The sequence below is a fragment of the Penaeus japonicus genome, unplaced genomic scaffold (genome assembly GCF_977035675.1).
Source record: "Penaeus japonicus unplaced genomic scaffold, GWHDUDI00000001_assembly GWHDUDI00000001, whole genome shotgun sequence".
NCBI classification, from domain to species: Eukaryota; Metazoa; Arthropoda; class Malacostraca; order Decapoda; family Penaeidae; genus Penaeus; species Penaeus japonicus.
The window spans coordinates 42,297,841-42,315,340 of NW_028234403.1; the positions used below are offsets into that span (position 1 = coordinate 42,297,841).

At 47.8% G+C, this 17,500-nt stretch overlaps 2 protein-coding genes across 4 annotated transcripts in view; one reads left to right on the plus strand and one right to left on the minus strand.

The window, feature by feature from the left end:
• LOC122247761 (uncharacterized) overlaps positions 1–17,500 on the minus strand; it is a 189,662-nt gene that overhangs the window by 161,652 nt on the left and 10,510 nt on the right. The gene's annotated exons all lie outside the window — the stretch shown is intronic.
• On the plus strand, positions 2,135–9,153 carry LOC147472544 (uncharacterized). Its single transcript, XM_086539807.1, has 3 exons — positions 2,135–2,509; positions 8,850–8,959; positions 9,048–9,153. Exons 1-3 carry the CDS (start codon positions 2,423–2,425, stop codon positions 9,151–9,153), a joined length of 303 nt encoding a protein of 100 aa, XP_086395933.1. The 5' UTR covers positions 2,135–2,422.

The following is a 17,500-nucleotide window of genomic DNA, read 5'->3' on the forward strand; positions in this document are numbered from 1 at the left end:
GAGATGTGGTGATTCTTGCAGACAAGATATTTGTTTACTTGTAGTATAAACATTTTATTTTCGTTAATTGTGCGATTTTTAGCGTTGTATCTTATTTTTTTCATGGAATAAAGATTATAGCGCAGTTTTTTGTAGTAATTCATTTTTTCACTTTTGTCAGATAAGGAAATGAACACGTGGGAGATGTAAACACGTCCGCCACGCAACGTTCACCGTAAACGTTTTCTCTCTCGGGGCAGCACGCAACAGGTGCCTGGGTGACTCTGACGAGCGCAAATATGGAGGAGAGGAAGGTGTGTTTTTATCCCGGAGATTACCTGGATGCCTCGCTGCCTCCGTGATGAGCGAGGAGCGCGGGTGGGGGCCTCCTTTCCACGAGTCCTGCTGTCGCTCACTGGAAGCCGCTCCGTCACTCACTCTGACTGCCGGATCCTCTCCTCTGAGGACATTCGCCTGCGTGGTCACTCTTCTTCTGGTTCCTTTATCCTCCTTAAACTACCTCTCATATATACAATGCTCTTTCCGCATCTTTCAGAACAACTTTTTTTCCCAAATCATAACCCCTAAACACATGTCAAAGAAAAAAAGAAGAAGAAACAGATTAACAGCAGATGACACCTTTTACGAGTCCCTCTAACATTCAGCGCTCACAGGATTGCATCAACTTTTCTGGCGGCGTGGTTCCCAACGAATTTTCTCCATCTATGAAAGCCCTTCGAAAAGACACAGAATAACACCACTTATGGTTATCATACCGCGATGCCCTTGAGCGCACGTGCAGGACAAGAAGGCGCCCAGTTAAGGACTTCATCGTATATCTTATCCTGCAGCGACAGATATGGCAGGGAAAGGGGGTAGGGGTCGAGCCCGATGCTGCCCGACCTTCACCCGACAAACGGTCCCGGTTTCTGAAGGTGAGGCCGGGGAAGGCCGGAAGAAGAGAGGTGGAATGGGTAGAGGGAGGAAGGGATAGGGAGAATTGGAGGGGAAGGGGAAGGGAGAGGGAGAGGGAGAGGAAGAGGAAGAGTGAGAGAGAGAGAGAGAGAGAGAGAGAGAGAGAAAGAGAGAGAGAGAGAGAGAGAGAGAGAGAGAGAGAGAGAGAGAGAGGGGAGAGAGAGAGAGAGAGAGAGAGAGAGAGAGAGAGAGAGAGAGAGCGAAAGAGAGAGAGGGAGGGAGGGAGAAAGAGAGAGAGATAGAGGGAGAAAGAGAGAGAGAGGAGAAAGAGAGAGAAAGAGAGGGAGCAAGAGAGAGAAAAGAGAGAGAGAGACAGAGAGAGAGAGAGAGAGAGAGAGAGAGAGAGAGAGAGAGAGAGAGAGAGAGAGAGAGAGAGAGAGAGAGAGAGAGAGAGAGAGAGAGAGAGAGCGAAAGAGAGGGAGGGATGGAGGGAGGGAGAAAGAGAGAGAGAGAAAGAGGGAGAAAGAGAGAGAGAGAGAGGGAGAAAGAGAGAGAGAGAGAGGGAGAAAGAGAGAGAGAGAGAGAGAGAGAGAGAGAGAGAGAGAGAGAGAGAGAGAGAGAGAGAGAGAGAGAGAGAGAGAGAGAGAGAAGAGAGAGGGAGAAGAGAGAGGGAGAGAGAGGGAGGGAGAGAGAGAGAGAGGAGAGAGAGAGAGGGAGAGAGAGAGAGAGAGAGAGGAGAGAGAGAGAGAGAGAGAGAGAGAGAGAGAGAGAGGGGGAGGGAGAGAGGGAGAGAGAGAGAGAGGGAGAGGGAGGGCGAGGGAGCGAGAGAGAGAGAGGGAGAGAGAGAGAGAGAGAGAGGGGGAGAGAGAGAGAGAGAGAGAGAGAGAGGCAGAGAGAGGGGGAGAGAGAGAGAGAGAGAGAGAGAGAGAGAGAGAGAGAGAGAGAGAGAGAGAGAGAGAGAGAGAAAAGGGGGGTGATAGACAGAGAGAGGAAGTAAGGAAGAAGAGGAAATTAAACCGAACAATAATAGTTCCAGTAATAATAACAAGAATGAATAGGAGGAAATTAGAACAAAACAACTCACTTGCACTGATGGTTTCCAAGAGGGGAAGTGAGTTAAACCTTCTAAGCACCTGATTTATTACGCTGAGTCATCTAAGCATCTCTAAGAGCTTTGTTGATGCTCAGCGGCCGCCGCCCGACTGCGCTGCCGACACAAGCTATGCCAGGGCGGTGTAGTGGCACAAGGCGATGCCACGTCCCATGCCTCCTAATGCCACGTCGCATGAGTCCGTACGAGCCCTGGACAGTTGTTACCTCCCCTCCTAAACGACCCTAACGATTGTCGCCACCTCAACCTCGGCGATGAGGTACGGGGGGTTCCTGACGCTCGCTCTCTCTGGGTAGCCACGACACACAACACACTTCCTGTGGTAGACGCCGGTTGCAGCCTGAGCTTGGGGGCCGCTGTGTGTTTTTCGGTGGATTTTGGGACACGTCGCCATGTATCCCGCCTGACGTGTGCCGTATGGTGGAGCCTGACGCCTCTCCTCCACAAGGTTATGTACCTACCCTTTTCGTGCCTCGTAAAACCTCGGCGTTTTGTGCTCCCGCGGTAAGCATAGCAACACTTCGTACGTGTATAGTGCCCGTGTAACGTCCCGTATATTGTCCCACGTACAGTGTTTCGTGTTTTAGTGTATTGTCCCGTGGACAGTGTTTCATGTTGTGTTTTAGTGTTTTTCCGTGTTTCGTTTTATGTTTAATGTAATTTGTATTGTTTTATGTTTAACGTAATTCGCGTTTTGTTTTGTTTCGTTTATGTAGTTTAGTTGTTTCGTGCTGTTTTGTTTGTTTAATGTAATTTGAGTTCTGTTCTGTTTTACGTAGTTTTAGTTGTTTTGTTACGTGTTTAATTGTATTTATTGTTTTAGTTAATGAATTAATGAATGAAGGCGTGTTTCTTTTAAAACCCTAAATGACTTGATGCTACACAAAGCCTCCGAGACACCTACCAAACGAATATCAAAAGTTATTGGGGATAATATCCCGTGGTGGCAGCGACTGCCTCCGGGTAACGTTTTGCGAGAACCGCCGAGTGACGAGAGTCGCCACAGCGAAAGTGGTGCCGACGCGCTGGGATCTAAGTAGCCTTGATGTTCACTTACTCGAGCCCTTGAGTAGCGTCAGTCACGCCTTCTTTTACGTGTGAAACGGACTATAGTTAGGTTTAGGTTTTTATGTAACATTTTATGTTTTATTTCTCGTTTCGTCGTTTCGTCCTGATTTGTGTTCACGCCGGTAAGGAGCGTCGTTCGCTTGTTAGCCCGATCGCGCGCTCCTGCTACTCGAGTTACGTAACCTCTTACGTGTAGTTTGCAAGTTGACAGTATGATGTGGTCGTTCACCGCACTCGTTGAGTATAGTGAACACACGTTTGTTAACTGAGCATGATTTTGTCCGTGACCCTAATTGCCTGTGTGTATTTCCGTATTTTGTGTTACTTATTTTGTCATCGGCAACGCAACGTTCCGTGGCGCGATGGCGAGTGTCTTGCTAACGTAAGTACTTGCATTGCCAGCCGATTTTTTTTCACTTCGCACGTTGACTCCGAACGATGCGTTGCCTTCACGAGAACCGAGAAAGTGCGTTAGATGTAACTTGTGTTCCGTTGCATTTCATTCATTCGTATTTACTTAACTATTTTGAAGTAGGTTAAGATGCTGTTGCGTAGCGATAAGGAAGCCAACCAACGACGAATGACGGTGTCGCCATGAGTGAATCTGATGCCCCTGAGACAGTAGGTGCTAGGAGCTGTCAGGAGAGTAAGATTTGCCGATGATCACATAAATATGTCTGTGCCAGGTGCAGGTGTGTTAGATGCGCGAGAGACTCATAGCGCCCAAGATCTGATAGAAAATGTACCGGAATCACTTAGTCCGATTCACGGGTTATATGAGTGTGCGCTCGAGGGCCTGAAAGAAACCCGTACAAGTATGAGAGAGTTACGTGCTGGTGTAAGTGAAGCGCGAGAAGGTATGGATGAGCTGAAAGAGATGGTGATCCGTCAGACAGATAACGTCGCCCGTCTTTTGGAGGCCATAACCAGCATCACCACTGGGAGTAACGTCAGAATGAGTCAGCAGCATAGTGTGGGTAGTGATGATACCGTCATCATCAATGATCACGATCCCGATGTTGATGTCAGTTCTGGAGTAGCTAACAGTCGTTTGAATAACTTTGCGCCGCCACGAACAGACGTAGTTTCCCCGCCGATCAGAGTTAAGGTTGACCGGGACGCGATACCGTACTTCGAAGCACGTCCGAATCGCGACGCCCTCGCGCGGAGTCAGGAACTTGAGACGTGGTTACGCCGCATCGAGCTCGTTACGCCCGACGATGCTGACGATTCGCGGGTAAGGTTAGCTCGGACGTACTGCAAGGGCACAGCCGATTTGATCATTAACTCGCCTGCGTTCGAGATAATCACTTCGTGGTCTCATTTTAAAGCATTGCTGAGGCAAAAGTTTCGAGGTACTGCAAATAGTGCAGATTTCTTTAGTAATTTGCAAAGGAAGAGATTGAAGCAGGGTCAGACGCCGCAAGATTTTCTTTTAGAGATCGAAGGTTTTGTATACATGGGTGCCAGGGAATATTCATTAGAAATTGGGGATCCGATTGCGCTGATAAGACGCGTATTTTTGAGTGGATTATCTACGGATTTGTCAGATTTCTTGGTTGCCTGCGAGGACCAGCCGTTGCACGAGATTGTTGCTAAAGCCAACAAGTTATTCACCTCTAGGGCTTGTCGTACGTCTTCTCGCGATATTCGTCGTCCGCTCCCTGTCGCGTCAGCTCAGCCGTCTAATGCGTCTAATATGCCTGGTCCTTATTGTTATTTTCACCGTGCGCCAGGTCATATGACGGCCGATTGCAGAGAGAAACCCCCTGGACGCGTGTGTTGGCACTGTCGTCGCCACGATCATAATAGGTTGCATTGTCCCTTTTTATCGGGCCGGGGAGCCGAAGCCTCGCGTTTGCCTGGCCAAACCGACGAAGGGGCACGTTCTGACGACCAGCAGCAGTCATGGTAATCATTGTAACAATCAACCGAGAGTCTTAACGGGACGTCCATTAGTGACTTTGCGTATTGGCGGAAGGAATTTAAGGTGCTTTGTTGACACCGGTAGTGCAGCATCTCTCATTAAAGCATCCGTTTTGAGCTCATTGAATGTGACGTCACGTGCGCGTATGGCACGTCAGTTGATAGGAGTTACGGGGACATTACTAGATACAGTAGAAGAGAGGGATTTGAATGTTTCAGTTTCACCGCGTCTGAAGCTTGTGCATAGGTTCATCGTGACAGGCTCTTGTCCGTTTCCAGGTGACGTCCTTTTAGGCATAGATTTCCTTAGAAGGTTTCTTTTAAGCTTTCGCACCGTCCAACACCTGCGCAATGTTATTTACGTCTTGAGGACGAACGTCTTCCCGTTACATTCACCGACGCTCCTTCCGTAGGTGTCGCATTAGTCAACACGGACTCGTCCGAACTTGACATTAATGTAAGCATACTGTACAAGGCCCGACCAGACACGTTCGTCAGGGTAAAACGTACAACAGTTTTGCCGCCACGATCGGCTAGGTTTGTTACCGCTTCAGTACCTAATCTGAAAGTTCCCGACGGTGATATTTTCATTGACGGTGGCGTGGACTCCTTACTCATACCTCGATCGATTGTGAAGGTTAAAGATAAAACCGCTGCAGTATGGGTAGTAAACATAAATGAACAGAATGTAAAATTACGTGCGGGTAGTGTATTGTCAAAAATCGGAGAAGTTGATGTAGATCGTGCAAATGCAAATGTTCTTACTGTAGACCAGGTAAATGACGAACACCTTCCAGAGTCTTCCATCACGTTACCCTCGCTTAATCACCTATCGTCCGGCCAGAGAGAGAAGTTAGAGTCAGTTTTATTTTCTCATAAGTCCTTGTTTGGGGGAAAGAAGAGTGATGTCGGCGTCGTCCCAGGGATCTATCATTATATTCCCACAGGTGATGCCGCGCCAGTAGTAACGCGTCAGTGGAGGTTACCACAATCAGCAAAACAGGTGATTAAGGAAGAATGTAAGAAGATGCTGGAAAGTGAGGTTATAGAGCCATCGACATCCCCGTGGATGTCTCCCATTGTTTTAGTGAAAAAGAAAGATGGCACTGTTCGCTTTTGCATCGATTTCCGCAATCTGAACGGTATCACGACCTCCGATTCTTACCCGTTATCGCGTATGGAGGAGTTGATTGATGAGTTAGGTAACAATGTGATATTTTCAGTACTCGACGCACGTTCAGCTTATTGGTCGATAGAATTAAATCCGTTCAACAGGCCTAAGACAGCATTCTCAGATGGTACCTATCTATGGCAATTTCGCCGTATGCCATACGGTTTGAAGACAGCAGGCGCGACATATCAGCGTATGATAAATTTTGTGCTCTCCAGTTCTGTCACGTCACACATTAGCATACCTTGATGACGTGTTGTTTATTCAGCTAATTTTTCCGACCATTTAAAGGCTCTAGATGAAACGCTTGCAATTTTGGAGAAGGCCGGGTTTAAAATGAATGTAGAGAAGTGCCAGTTTGCTGTAGATAAACTAAAGCTGCTAGGTTTTGTAGTTACAGCTAATGGTGTATCACCGAATCCCAAAAAGGCAAAGGCCATTGCAACATGCCCACACCTCATAACGTGAAAGAGGTGCGGCGGTTTTTAGGTGCGAGTGGATTTTTCAGGCATCACGATCGCGTCGCCGATGACCTCGTTGACATGCAAAGACACGCCGTTCACATGGGGATCCGAACAGGAAGGGGGGTTCAGCAAATTAAAACAAGTGTTGATTACAGCACCTATCCTGCATAGACCTGACTTTGATATTTCACACGGACGCATCCAAATTAGCAATAGGAGCGTGTCTGATGCAACGTGTTAAGGGAAAGCCTCATGCAGTTGCGTATTTTAGCCGTAAGTTAAAGGGTCCAGAAATAAGGTATTCTGTGACAGATGCAGAGGCTCTTGCTGTCGTAGAAGGGATAAGGGCGTTTCATGCTGAGGTGCTGACAGATCATCGCCCGTTGACTTTTATTTTTAAGAGGCAACACGTTCAACTAGAATGTCACGTTGGAGTCACGAAATCGCGTCCTACGATTGCAAAGTAGTGTACAAGCCAGGTGCAGCACATCACATACCAGACATGTTGTCCAGGGCGGTTGCCGCGATAGATTTGTCAACTGTGGACACAGAACAATTTCGTGCCTTGCAGTTACAAGACCCCATGTGTAGGGATCTTATAGAATTCTTAGAAGGGGAAAGGGTACCCCGGGCTAAGATCCATGCATCCTTAGATGAGTTCGAGCTGAAAGATGGAGTACTGTATTATGTTCGTGATCTCCCGTCTGGTCTAATAAGCCAACTTGTTCTTCCACCTAACGTAAGATCAGCTGCAATGAAAATAGTGCACAACAGCAGTATCGCAGGTCACCCAGGCGTATTCCGAACTTTCCATCGCCTTAAAGATCATTATTGGTTTCCTAATTCTCTGTCCTTTTGCAGAAAGTATGTGCAAAGTTGTCCGACGTGCCAGAGACGTAAAGCAGTGGTGAGAGGACGCGCTCCTCTCGCCGCCGCACCGCTCGCAACACAACCTTTCGAGAGGGTCTCCGTCGACCTTGTTGAGCTTCCGCCTGCACGTAACGGTGACAGATACGTAATGACGGTTATAGATGAACTCACGAGGTTTGTTCAGTTGGTGCCACTGCCAGCCTTGGATGCTCCTCCCGTTGCGGACGCTTTGATTAGTAACTTCACACCCCTTTTTGGTCCGCCAGTCACTTTAAATCGATAATGGGACCGAGTTTACTAGCGACCATTTTCGGGAGGTCTGTAGCTTAATAGGAACTAAGACTAGGTATACTACTCCCTATAATCCCGCGTCAAATGGTATGGTGGAAAGATGTAACCGTGTTGTCAAGGATTGCTTAGCAGCATTATGTGAAGATTCGCCCGACACTTGGAACACTAGAGTAGAATACGTGCGTCTTGCGTTAAACACGGCGTTCCACAGATCAGTTAAACAACCAGCCATTGTACCTTCTGACTGGTAGGGATTGTACTTTTCCGGTCGGTATGACAAATCACACACTCGTGAAGGGGGAGATCGGAAGACGGCAGCTCGATTTACTCGCTGCTCGCGATTCCGCAGTCACTGGTACGCAATGGTAAGGGAAGAAAATATGGTGGTAGACCGCTGGAACCAGGGCGATCCCTGAACCTGAAGGCATCTTGGTATTACGCAGGAGACCACCAGTATCAAAGTGGTGCGGGTTTAGCGTCCAGATGGCTAGGGCCGTTACGTATAATCAAGAAAGTTGGTCCAGTTTCTTATATTTTAAGAGATGTCATTAAATTAACAGAACACAGGGTACACCGCAATCAAATAATACCTTTCCGTATAGACGATGAAATGCAATTGATTATGCCTGAAGGTGTAGATGAGCCCACACCGATGAAGCTGAGCCCTGATCCAGATGATCCTATTAATGTTTTGTTGCTCGGCATTGTAAGGTCACCTGAAGCTTTGCCCAGACATCGGTTTAGATAGCTAGTTTTGTTATTTGTCCGTATTTTATATATATATTTTTTTTTTGCACCTTTTGTTTTGCTCATTTATTTTCTGTGTATTGTTTATGTATGTAATATGTTTATATTCAATGTTATTTTCCAATGTTTGGGGTTTGCATGTATGTTGCACGTACTCTACACCCAGTTTGCATGTTGCTTGTGCTGTGAATTTTTAACGCTTATGTCGTGCTTGTTGATTGAAAAGGAGAGTAACAGGATTGCATGAACGTGAGGTAGAGCACGGGTTTGGTGCATGACCTTAACCTAAGCCTGAAATTTCCCCCAGAGGTTCCTGAAGGAGGATGTCCAGATGTTTCGTGCATGGTTGTTTCCAGCTTTCCTTCATTTGCTGACGAAATGGCAGTTTCCACGTACTCGTCCTTCCCTTTGTTCTCCGTATGTGTGTGCGTCACGATGTCCGCTTCGCTCCGTTCCCTGTTGAGCATTCTGTAGCCGCCAGAGCAGCCTCGTCGTGGCTGGGCAGACCCCCCGTAGCCACCACCACCCCGTCCCTCACCCCCACCCCGTCTGCAGGTGCTAGGCGTGGGCCCACAAAAACCCCCTACACACCTTCTAATATGAGCCATTAAATAGTTTTTCGGCCCCGGAGGTGGTTGCGGCAAGCCGGGGGGGTTGCCGTCTGGAAGGGGCGGGTTGTAGTGGCACAAGGCGATGCCACGTCCCATGCCTCCTAATGCCACGTCGCATGAGTCCGTACGAGCCCTGGACAGTTGTTACCTCCCCTCCTAAACGACCTTAACGATTGTCGCCACCTCAACCTCGGCGATGAGGTACGGGGGGGTTCCTGACGCTCGCTCTCTCTGGGTAGCCACGACACAACACACTTCCTGTGGTAGACGCCGGTTGCAGCCTGAGCTTGGGGGCCGCTGTGTGTTTTTCGGTGGATTTTGGGACACGTCGCCATGTATCCCGCCTGACGTGTGCCGTATGGTGGAGCCTGACGCCTCTCCTCCAAGGTTATGTACCTGCCCTTTTCGTGACTCGTAAAACCTCGGCGTTTTGTGCTCCCGCGGTAAGCATAGCAACACTCCGTACTTGTATAGTGCCCGTGTAACGTCCCGTATATTGTCCCAAGTACAGTGTTTCGTGTTTTAGTGTATTGTCCGTGTGTTGTCCCGTGTACAGTGTTTCATGTTGTGTTTTTCCGTGTTTCGTTTCATGTTTAATGTAATTTGTATTGTTTTATGTTCAATGTAATTTGTGTTTTATGTTTAACGTAATTCGCGTTTTGTTTTGTTTCGTTTATGTAGTTTAGTTGTTTCGTGTTTTGTTTTAATGTAATTTGAGTTCTGTTCTGTTTTACGTAGTTTTAGTTTTGTTACGTGTTTAATTGTATTTATTGTTTTAGTTAATGAATTAATTAATGAAGGCGTGTTTCTTTTAAACCCTAAATAACTGATGCTACACAAAGCCTCCGAGACACCTACCAAATGAATATTAAAAGTTATTCGGGATAATATCCCGTGGTGGCAGCGACTACCCCAGGGTAAAGTTTGTGAGAACCGCTGAGTGACGAGAGTCGCTACAGTGAAAGAGTGGTGCCGACGCGGTGGGATCTAAGTAGCCTTGATGTTCACTTACTCGAGCCCTTGAGTAGCATCAGTCACGCCTTCTTGTATGTGTAAAACGGACTATAGTTAGGTTTAGGTTTTTATGTAAAATTTTGTTTTATTCACATACGCGCTTTCTCGTTTCTTCGTCTCGTCCTGATTTGTGTTCACGCTGGTAAGGAGCGTCGTTCGCTTGTCAGCCCGATCGCGCGCTCCTGCTACTCGAGTTACGTAACCTCTTACGTGTAGTTTGCTAGTTGACAGTATGAAATGTTCGTTCACCGCACTCGTTGAGTATAGTAAACACACGTTTGTTAACTGAGCATGATTTTGTCCGTGACTCTAATTGCCTGTGTGTATTTCTGTATTTTGTTACCTGTTTTGTCATCGGTAACGCAACGTTCCGTGTCGCGATAGCGAGTGTCTTGCCAACGTAAGTACGTGCATTGCCAGCCGATTTTTTTTTCACTTCGCACGTTGACTCACGAACGGTGCGTTGCCTTCACGAGAACCGAGGAAGTGCGTAGGTGTAACTTGTGTTCCGTTGCATTTCATTCATTCGTATTTACTTTAATCATTTTGAAGTGAGTTAACATGCTGTTGCGTAGCGATAAGGCAGACCAACCAACGACGAATGACGGTGTCGCCACGAGTGAATCTGACGCCCCTGAGGCGGTAGGTGCTGGAGGTGTGGGAGCTGTCAGGAGAGTGAGATTTGCCGACGATCACGTAAATATGTCTGTGCCAGGTGCAGGTTTGTTGGATGCGCGAGAGACTCATAGCGCCCAAGATCTGATGGAAAATGTACCAGAATCACTTAGTCCGACTCACGGGTTATATGAGCGAGTGCTCGAGGGCCTAAAAGAAACCCGTACAAGTATGAGAGAGTTACGTGCTGGTGTAAGTGAAGCGCGAGAAGGTATGAACGAAGCACGTAACGGTATGAATGAGCTGAAAGAGATGGTGATCCGTCAGACAGATAACGTCGCTCGTCTTTTGGAGGCCATAACCAGCATCACCACTGGGAGTAACGTCAGAATGAGTCAGCAGCATAGTGTGGGTAGTGATGATACCGTCATCATCAATGATCACGATCCCGATGTTGATGTCAGTTCTGGAGTAGCTAACAGTCGTTTGAATAACTTTGCGCCGCCACGAACAGACGTAGTTTCTCCGCCGGTCAGAGTTAAGGTTGACCGGGACGCGATACCGTACTTCGAAGCACGTCCGAACCACTACGCCCTCGCGCGGAGTCAGGAACTAGAGACGTGGTTACGCCGCATCGAGCTCGTTACGCCCGACGATGCTGACGATTCGCGGGTAAGGTTAGCTCGGACGTACTGCAAGGGTACAGCCGATTTGATAATTAACTCGCCTGCGTTCGAGATAATCACTTCGTGGTCTCATTTTAAAGCATTGCTGAGGCAAAAGTTTCGAGGTACTGCAAATAGTGCAGATTTCTTTAGTAATTTGCAAAGGAAGAGATTGAAGCAGGGTCAGACGCCGCAAGATTTTCTTTTAGAGATCGAAGGGTTTGTATACATGGGTGCCAGGGAATATTCATTAGAAATTGGGGATCCGATGGCGCTGATAAGACGCGTATTTTTGAGTGGGTTATCTACGGATTTGTCAGATTTCTTGGTTGCCTGCGAGGACCAGCCGTTGCACGAGATTGTTGCTAAAGCCAACAAGTTATTCACCTCTAGGGCTTGTCGTACGTCTTCTCGCGATATTCGTCGTCCGCTCCCTGTCGCGTCAGCTCAGCCGTCTAATGCGTCTAATGCGTCTAATATGACTGGTCCTTATTGCTATTTTCACCGTGCGCCAGGTCACATGACGGCCGATTGCAGAGAGAAACCCCCTGGACGCGTGTGTTGGCACTGTCGTCGCCACGATCATAATAGGTTGCATTGTCCCTTTTTATCGGGCCGGGGAGCCGAAGCCTCGCGTTTGCCTGGCCAAACCGACGAAGGGGCACGTTCTGACGACCAGCAGCAGTCATGGTAATCATTGCAACAATCAACCGAGAGTCTTAACGGGACGTCCATTAGTGACTTTGCGTATTGGCGGAAGGAATTTAAGGTGCTTTGTTGACACCGGTAGTGCAGCGTCTCTCATTAAAGCATCCGTTTTGAGCTCATTAAACGTGACGTCACGTGCGCGTATGGCACGTCAGCTGATAGGGGTTACGGGGACATTATTAGATACAGTAGAAGAGAGGGATATGAATGTTTCAGTTTCACCGCGTCTGAAGCTTGTGCATAGGTTCATCGTGACAGGCTCTTGTCCGTTTCCAGGTGACGTCCTTTTAGGCATAGATTTCCTTAGAAGGTTTTCATTTAAGCTTTCGCACCGTCCAACACCCGCGCAATGTTATTTACGTCTTGAGGACGAACGTCTTGCCGTTACCTTCACCGACGCTCCTTCCGTAGGTGTCGCATTAGTCAACACGGACTCGTCCGAACTTGACATTGATGTAAGCGTACTGTACAAGGCCCGACCAGACACGTTCGTCAGGGTAAAGCGAACAACAGTTTTGCCGCCACGATCGGCTAGGTTTGTTACCGCTTCAGTACCTAATCTGAAAGTTCCCGACGGTGATATTTTCATTGACGGTGGCGTGGACTCCTTACTCATACCTCGATCGATTGTGAAGGTTAAAGATAGAACCGCTGCAGTATGGGTAGTAAACATAAATGAACAGAATGTAAAATTACGTGCGGGTAGTGTATTGTCAAAAATCGGAGAAGTTGATGCAGATCGTGCAAATGCAAATGTTCTTACTGTAGACCAGGTAAATGAACACCTTCCAGAGTCTTCCATCACGTTACCCTCGCTTAATCACCTGTCGTCCGGCCAGAGAGAGAAGTTAGAGTCAGTCTTACTTTCTCATAAGTCCTTGTTTGGGGGAAAGAAGGGTGATGTCGGCGTCGTCCCAGGGATCTATCATCATATTCCCACAGGTGATGCCGCGCCAGTACTAACGCGTCAGTGGAGGTTACCACAATCGGCAAAACAGGTGATTAAGGAAGAATGTAAGAAGATGCTGGAAAGTAAGGTTATAGAGCCATCAACATCCCCGTGGATGTCTCCCATTGTTTTGGTGAAGAAGAAAGATGGCACTGTTCGCTTTTGCATCGATTTCCGCAATCTGAACGGAATCACGACCTCCGATTCTTACCCGTTACCGCGTATGGAGGAGTTGATTGATGAGCTAGGTAACAACGTAATATTTTCAGTACTTGACGCACGTTCAGCTTATTGGTCGATAGAATTAAATCCGTCCGACAGGCCTAAGACGGCATTTTCAGATGGCACCTATCTATGGCAATTTCGCCGTATGCCATACGGATTGAAGACAGCAGGCGCGACATATCAGCGTATGATAAATTTTGTGCTCTCTCCAGTTCTGTCACGTCACACGTTAGCCTACCTTGATGACGTGGTTGTTTATTCGGCTAATTTTTCCGACCATTTAAAGGCTCTAGATGAAACGCTTGCCATTTTGGAGAAGGCCGGATTCAAAATGAATGTAGAAAAATGCCAGTTTGCCGTAGATAAATTAAAGCTGTTAGGTTTCGTGGTTACAGCTGATGGTGTATCACCGGATCCCGAAAAGGCAAAGGCCATCGCAGATATGCCCACCCCTCGTAACGTGAAAGAGGTGCGGCGATTTTTAGGTGCGAGTGGGTTTTTCAGGCGTCACGTACCGCATTACGCTACGATCGCGTCGCCGCTGACCTCGTTGACACGTAAGGACACGCGGTTTACATGGGGACCCGAACAGGAAGGGGCGTTCAGCAAATTAAAACAAGCGTTGGTCACAGCACCTATCCTACGTAGACCTGACTTCGATATACCCTTTGAGATTCACACGGACGCATCCAAATTAGCAATAGGAGCGTGTCTGATGCAACGTGTTAAGGGAAAGCCTCACGCAGTTGCGTATTTCAGCCGTAAATTAAAGGGTCCAGAGGTAAGGTATTCTGCGACAGATGCAGAGGCTCTTGCTGTCATAGAAGGGATAAGGGCATTTAATGCTTATGTATATGGGAGACCTTTTGAGGTGCTGACAGATCACCGCCCGTTAACTTTTATTTTTAAGAGGCCAACTCGGTCGGCTAGAATGTCACGTTGGAGTCACGAGATCGCGTCCTACGATTGCAAAGTAGTATACAAGCCAGGTGCAGCACACCACGTACCAGACATGTTGTCCAGAACGGTTGCCGCGATAGATTTGTCAACTGTGGACCCTGAACAATTTCGTGCCTTGCAGTTACAAGACCCCATGTGTAGGGATCTTATAGAATTCTTAGAAGGTCAAAGGGTACCTCGAGCTAAGATCCATGCGTCCTTAGATGAGTTCGAGCTGAAAGATGGAGTACTGTATCATGTTCGTGATCTCCCGTCTGGTCTAATAAGCCAACTTGTTCTTCCACCTAACGTAAGATCAGCTGCAATGAAAATAGTGCACAACAGCAGTACCGCAGGTCACCCAGGCGTATTCCGAACTTTCCATCGCCTTAAAGATCATTATTGGTTTCCTAATTCTCTGTCCTTTTGCAGAAAGTATGTGCAAAGTTGTCCGACGTGCCAGAGACGTAAAGCAGTGCTGAGAGGACGTGCCCCTCTCGCCGCCGCACCGCTCGCAACACAACCTTTCGAGAGGGTCTCCGTCGACCTTGTTGAGCTTCCGCCTGCACGTAACGGTGACAGATACGTAATGACGGTTATAGACGAACTCACGAGGTTTGTTCAGTTGGTACCACTACCAGCCAAGGATGCTCATACCGTTGCGGACGCTTTGATTAGTAATTTCACAACCCTTTTTGGTCCGCCAGTCACTTTAACATCCGATAATGGGACCGAGTTTACTAGCGAGTATTTTCGGGAGGTCTGTAGCTTAATGGGAACTAAGACTAGGTATACTACTCCCTATAACCCCGCGTCAAATGGGATGGTGGATAGGTGTAACCATGTTGTCAAGGATTGCTTAGCAGCATTATGTGAAGATTCGCCCGACACTTGGAACACTAGAATAGAATACGTGCGTCTTGCGTTAAACACGGCGTTCCACAGATCAGTTAACAACCAGCCATTGTACCTTCTGACTGGTAGGGATTGTACTTTTCCGGTCGGTATGACAAATCACCACACTCGTGATGGGGAGATCGGAAGACGGCAGCTTGATTTGCTCGCCGCTCGTGATTCCGCAGTTACCGGTACGCAAAGAGTAAGGGAAGAAAATATGGAGGGTGTAGACCGCAGGACCAGGGCGATCCCTGAACTGACTGAAGGCATCTTGGTATTACGCAGGAGACCACCAGGTCAAAGTGGTGCGGGTTTAGCGTCCAGATGGCTAGGGCCGTTACGTATAATCAAGAAAGTTGGTCCAGTTTCTTATATTTTAAGAGATGTCATTAAATTAACAGAACACAGGGTACACCGCAATCAAATAATACCTTTCCGTATAGACGATGAACTGCAATTGATTATGCCTGAAGGTGTAGATGAGCCCACACCAGATGAAGCTGAGCCTGATCCAGATGATCCTATTAATGTTTTGTTGCTCGGCCTTGTAAGGTCACCTGAAGCTTTGCAGACATCGGTTTAGCTAGCTAGTTTTGTTATTTGTCCGTATATATATATATATTTTTTTTAGCACCTTTTGTTTTGCTCATCTTATTTTCTGTGTATGTTTTATGTATGTATATATGTTTATATTCAATGTTATTTTCCAATGTTTGTGTTTGCATGTATGTTGCACGTACTCTACACCAGTTATGCATGTTGCTTGTGCTGTGAACTTTTAACGCTTACTGTCGTGCTTGTTGATTGAAAAGGGAGTAACAGGACTGCATGAACGTGAGGTAGAGCACGGGTTTGGTGCATGACCTAATGCCTGAAATTTTCCCCCAGAGGTTCCTGAAGGAGGATGTCCAGATGTTTCGTGCATGGTTGTTCCAGCTTTCCTTCATTTGCTGACGAAATGGCAGTTTCCACGTACTCGTCCTTCCCCTTTGTTCTCCGTATGTGTGTGCGCCACCGATGTCCGCTTCGCTCCGTTCCCTGTGATGCATGCTGTAGCCGCCAGAGCAGCCTCGTCGTGGCTGGGCCGTCTGCAGGTGCTAGGGCGTGGGCCACAAGACTCCACGTCGGCCCCGGAGGTGGTTGCGGCAAGCCGGGGCGGCTAGCCGTCTGGAAGGGGGCGGTTGTAGTGGCACAAGGCGATGCCACGTCCCATGCCTCCTAATGCCACGTCGCATGAGTCCGTACGAGCCCTGGACAGTTGTTACCTCCCCTCCTAAACGACCCTAACGATTGTCGCCACCTCAACCTCGGCGATGAGGTACGGGGGGTTCCTGACGCTCGCTCTCTCTGGGTAGCCACGACACACAACACACTTCCTGTGGTAGACGCCGGTTGCAGCCTGAGCTTGGGGGCCGCTGTGTGTTTTTCGGTGGATTTTGGGACACGTCGCCATGTATCCCGCCTGACGTGTGCCGTATGGTGGAGCCTGACGCCTCTCCTCCACAAGGTTATGTACCTGCCCTTTTCGTGACTCGTAAAACCTCGGCGTTTTGTGCTCCCGCGGTAAGCATAGCAACACTCCGTACTTGTATAGTGCCCGTGTAACGTCCCGTATATTGTCCCAAGTACAGTGTTTCGTGTTTTAGTGTATTGTCCGTGTGTTGTCCCGTGTACAGTGTTTCATGTTGTGTTTTTCCGTGTTTCGTTTCATGTTTAATGTAATTTGTATTGTTTTATGTTCAATGTAATTTGTGTTTTATGTTTAACGTAATTCGCGTTTTGTTTTGTTTCGTTTATGTAGTTTAGTTGTTTCGTGTTTTGTTTTAATGTAATTTGAGTTCTGTTCTGTTTTACGTAGTTTTAGTTTTGTTACGTGTTTAATTGTATTTATTGTTTTAGTTAATGAATTAATTAATGAAGGCGTGTTTCTTTTAAACCCTAAATAACTGATGCTACACAAAGCCTCCGAGACACCTACCAAACTAATATTAAAAGTTATTCGGGATAATATCCCGTGGTGGCAGCGACTACCCCAGGGTAAAGTTTGTGAGAACCGCTGAGTGACGAGAGTCGCTACAGCGGTATTGACGATGGGTGGGGTGAGGTGGCAGGGGGGAAGGGGGGGGGGTGAAGTAGGACTGCGTTTACACAGTCAGCATCAAACATGTCTCCGGGGCAAACGAACTTCTCTCTGTGCCATATACGGTCGACGGGAGAGCCACTGTCACCATCCCTCCTTTCCCTCTCTACCCCTGCCTCCTTCCCTCCCATCTTCTTTCTTCCCTCCCTCCCTCCCTCCCTCCCTCCCTTCCTCCCTTTCCCTCTCCATCTTCTC

Bases quoted from the DNA above. Each gene is read 5' to 3' on its own strand.
- LOC147472544 (XM_086539807.1), top strand. From the start codon at position 2,423: ATGGTGGAGCCTGACGCCTCTCCTCCACAAGGTTATGTACCTACCCTT. The intron at 2,510-8,849 runs GTAAGCATAGCA...AATTTCCCCCAG, and splicing joins CGGCGTTTTGTGCTCCCGCG to AGGTTCCTGAAGGAGGATGT. The intron at 8,960-9,047 runs GTATGTGTGTGC...GTGGCTGGGCAG, and splicing joins CGTCCTTCCCTTTGTTCTCC to ACCCCCCGTAGCCACCACCA.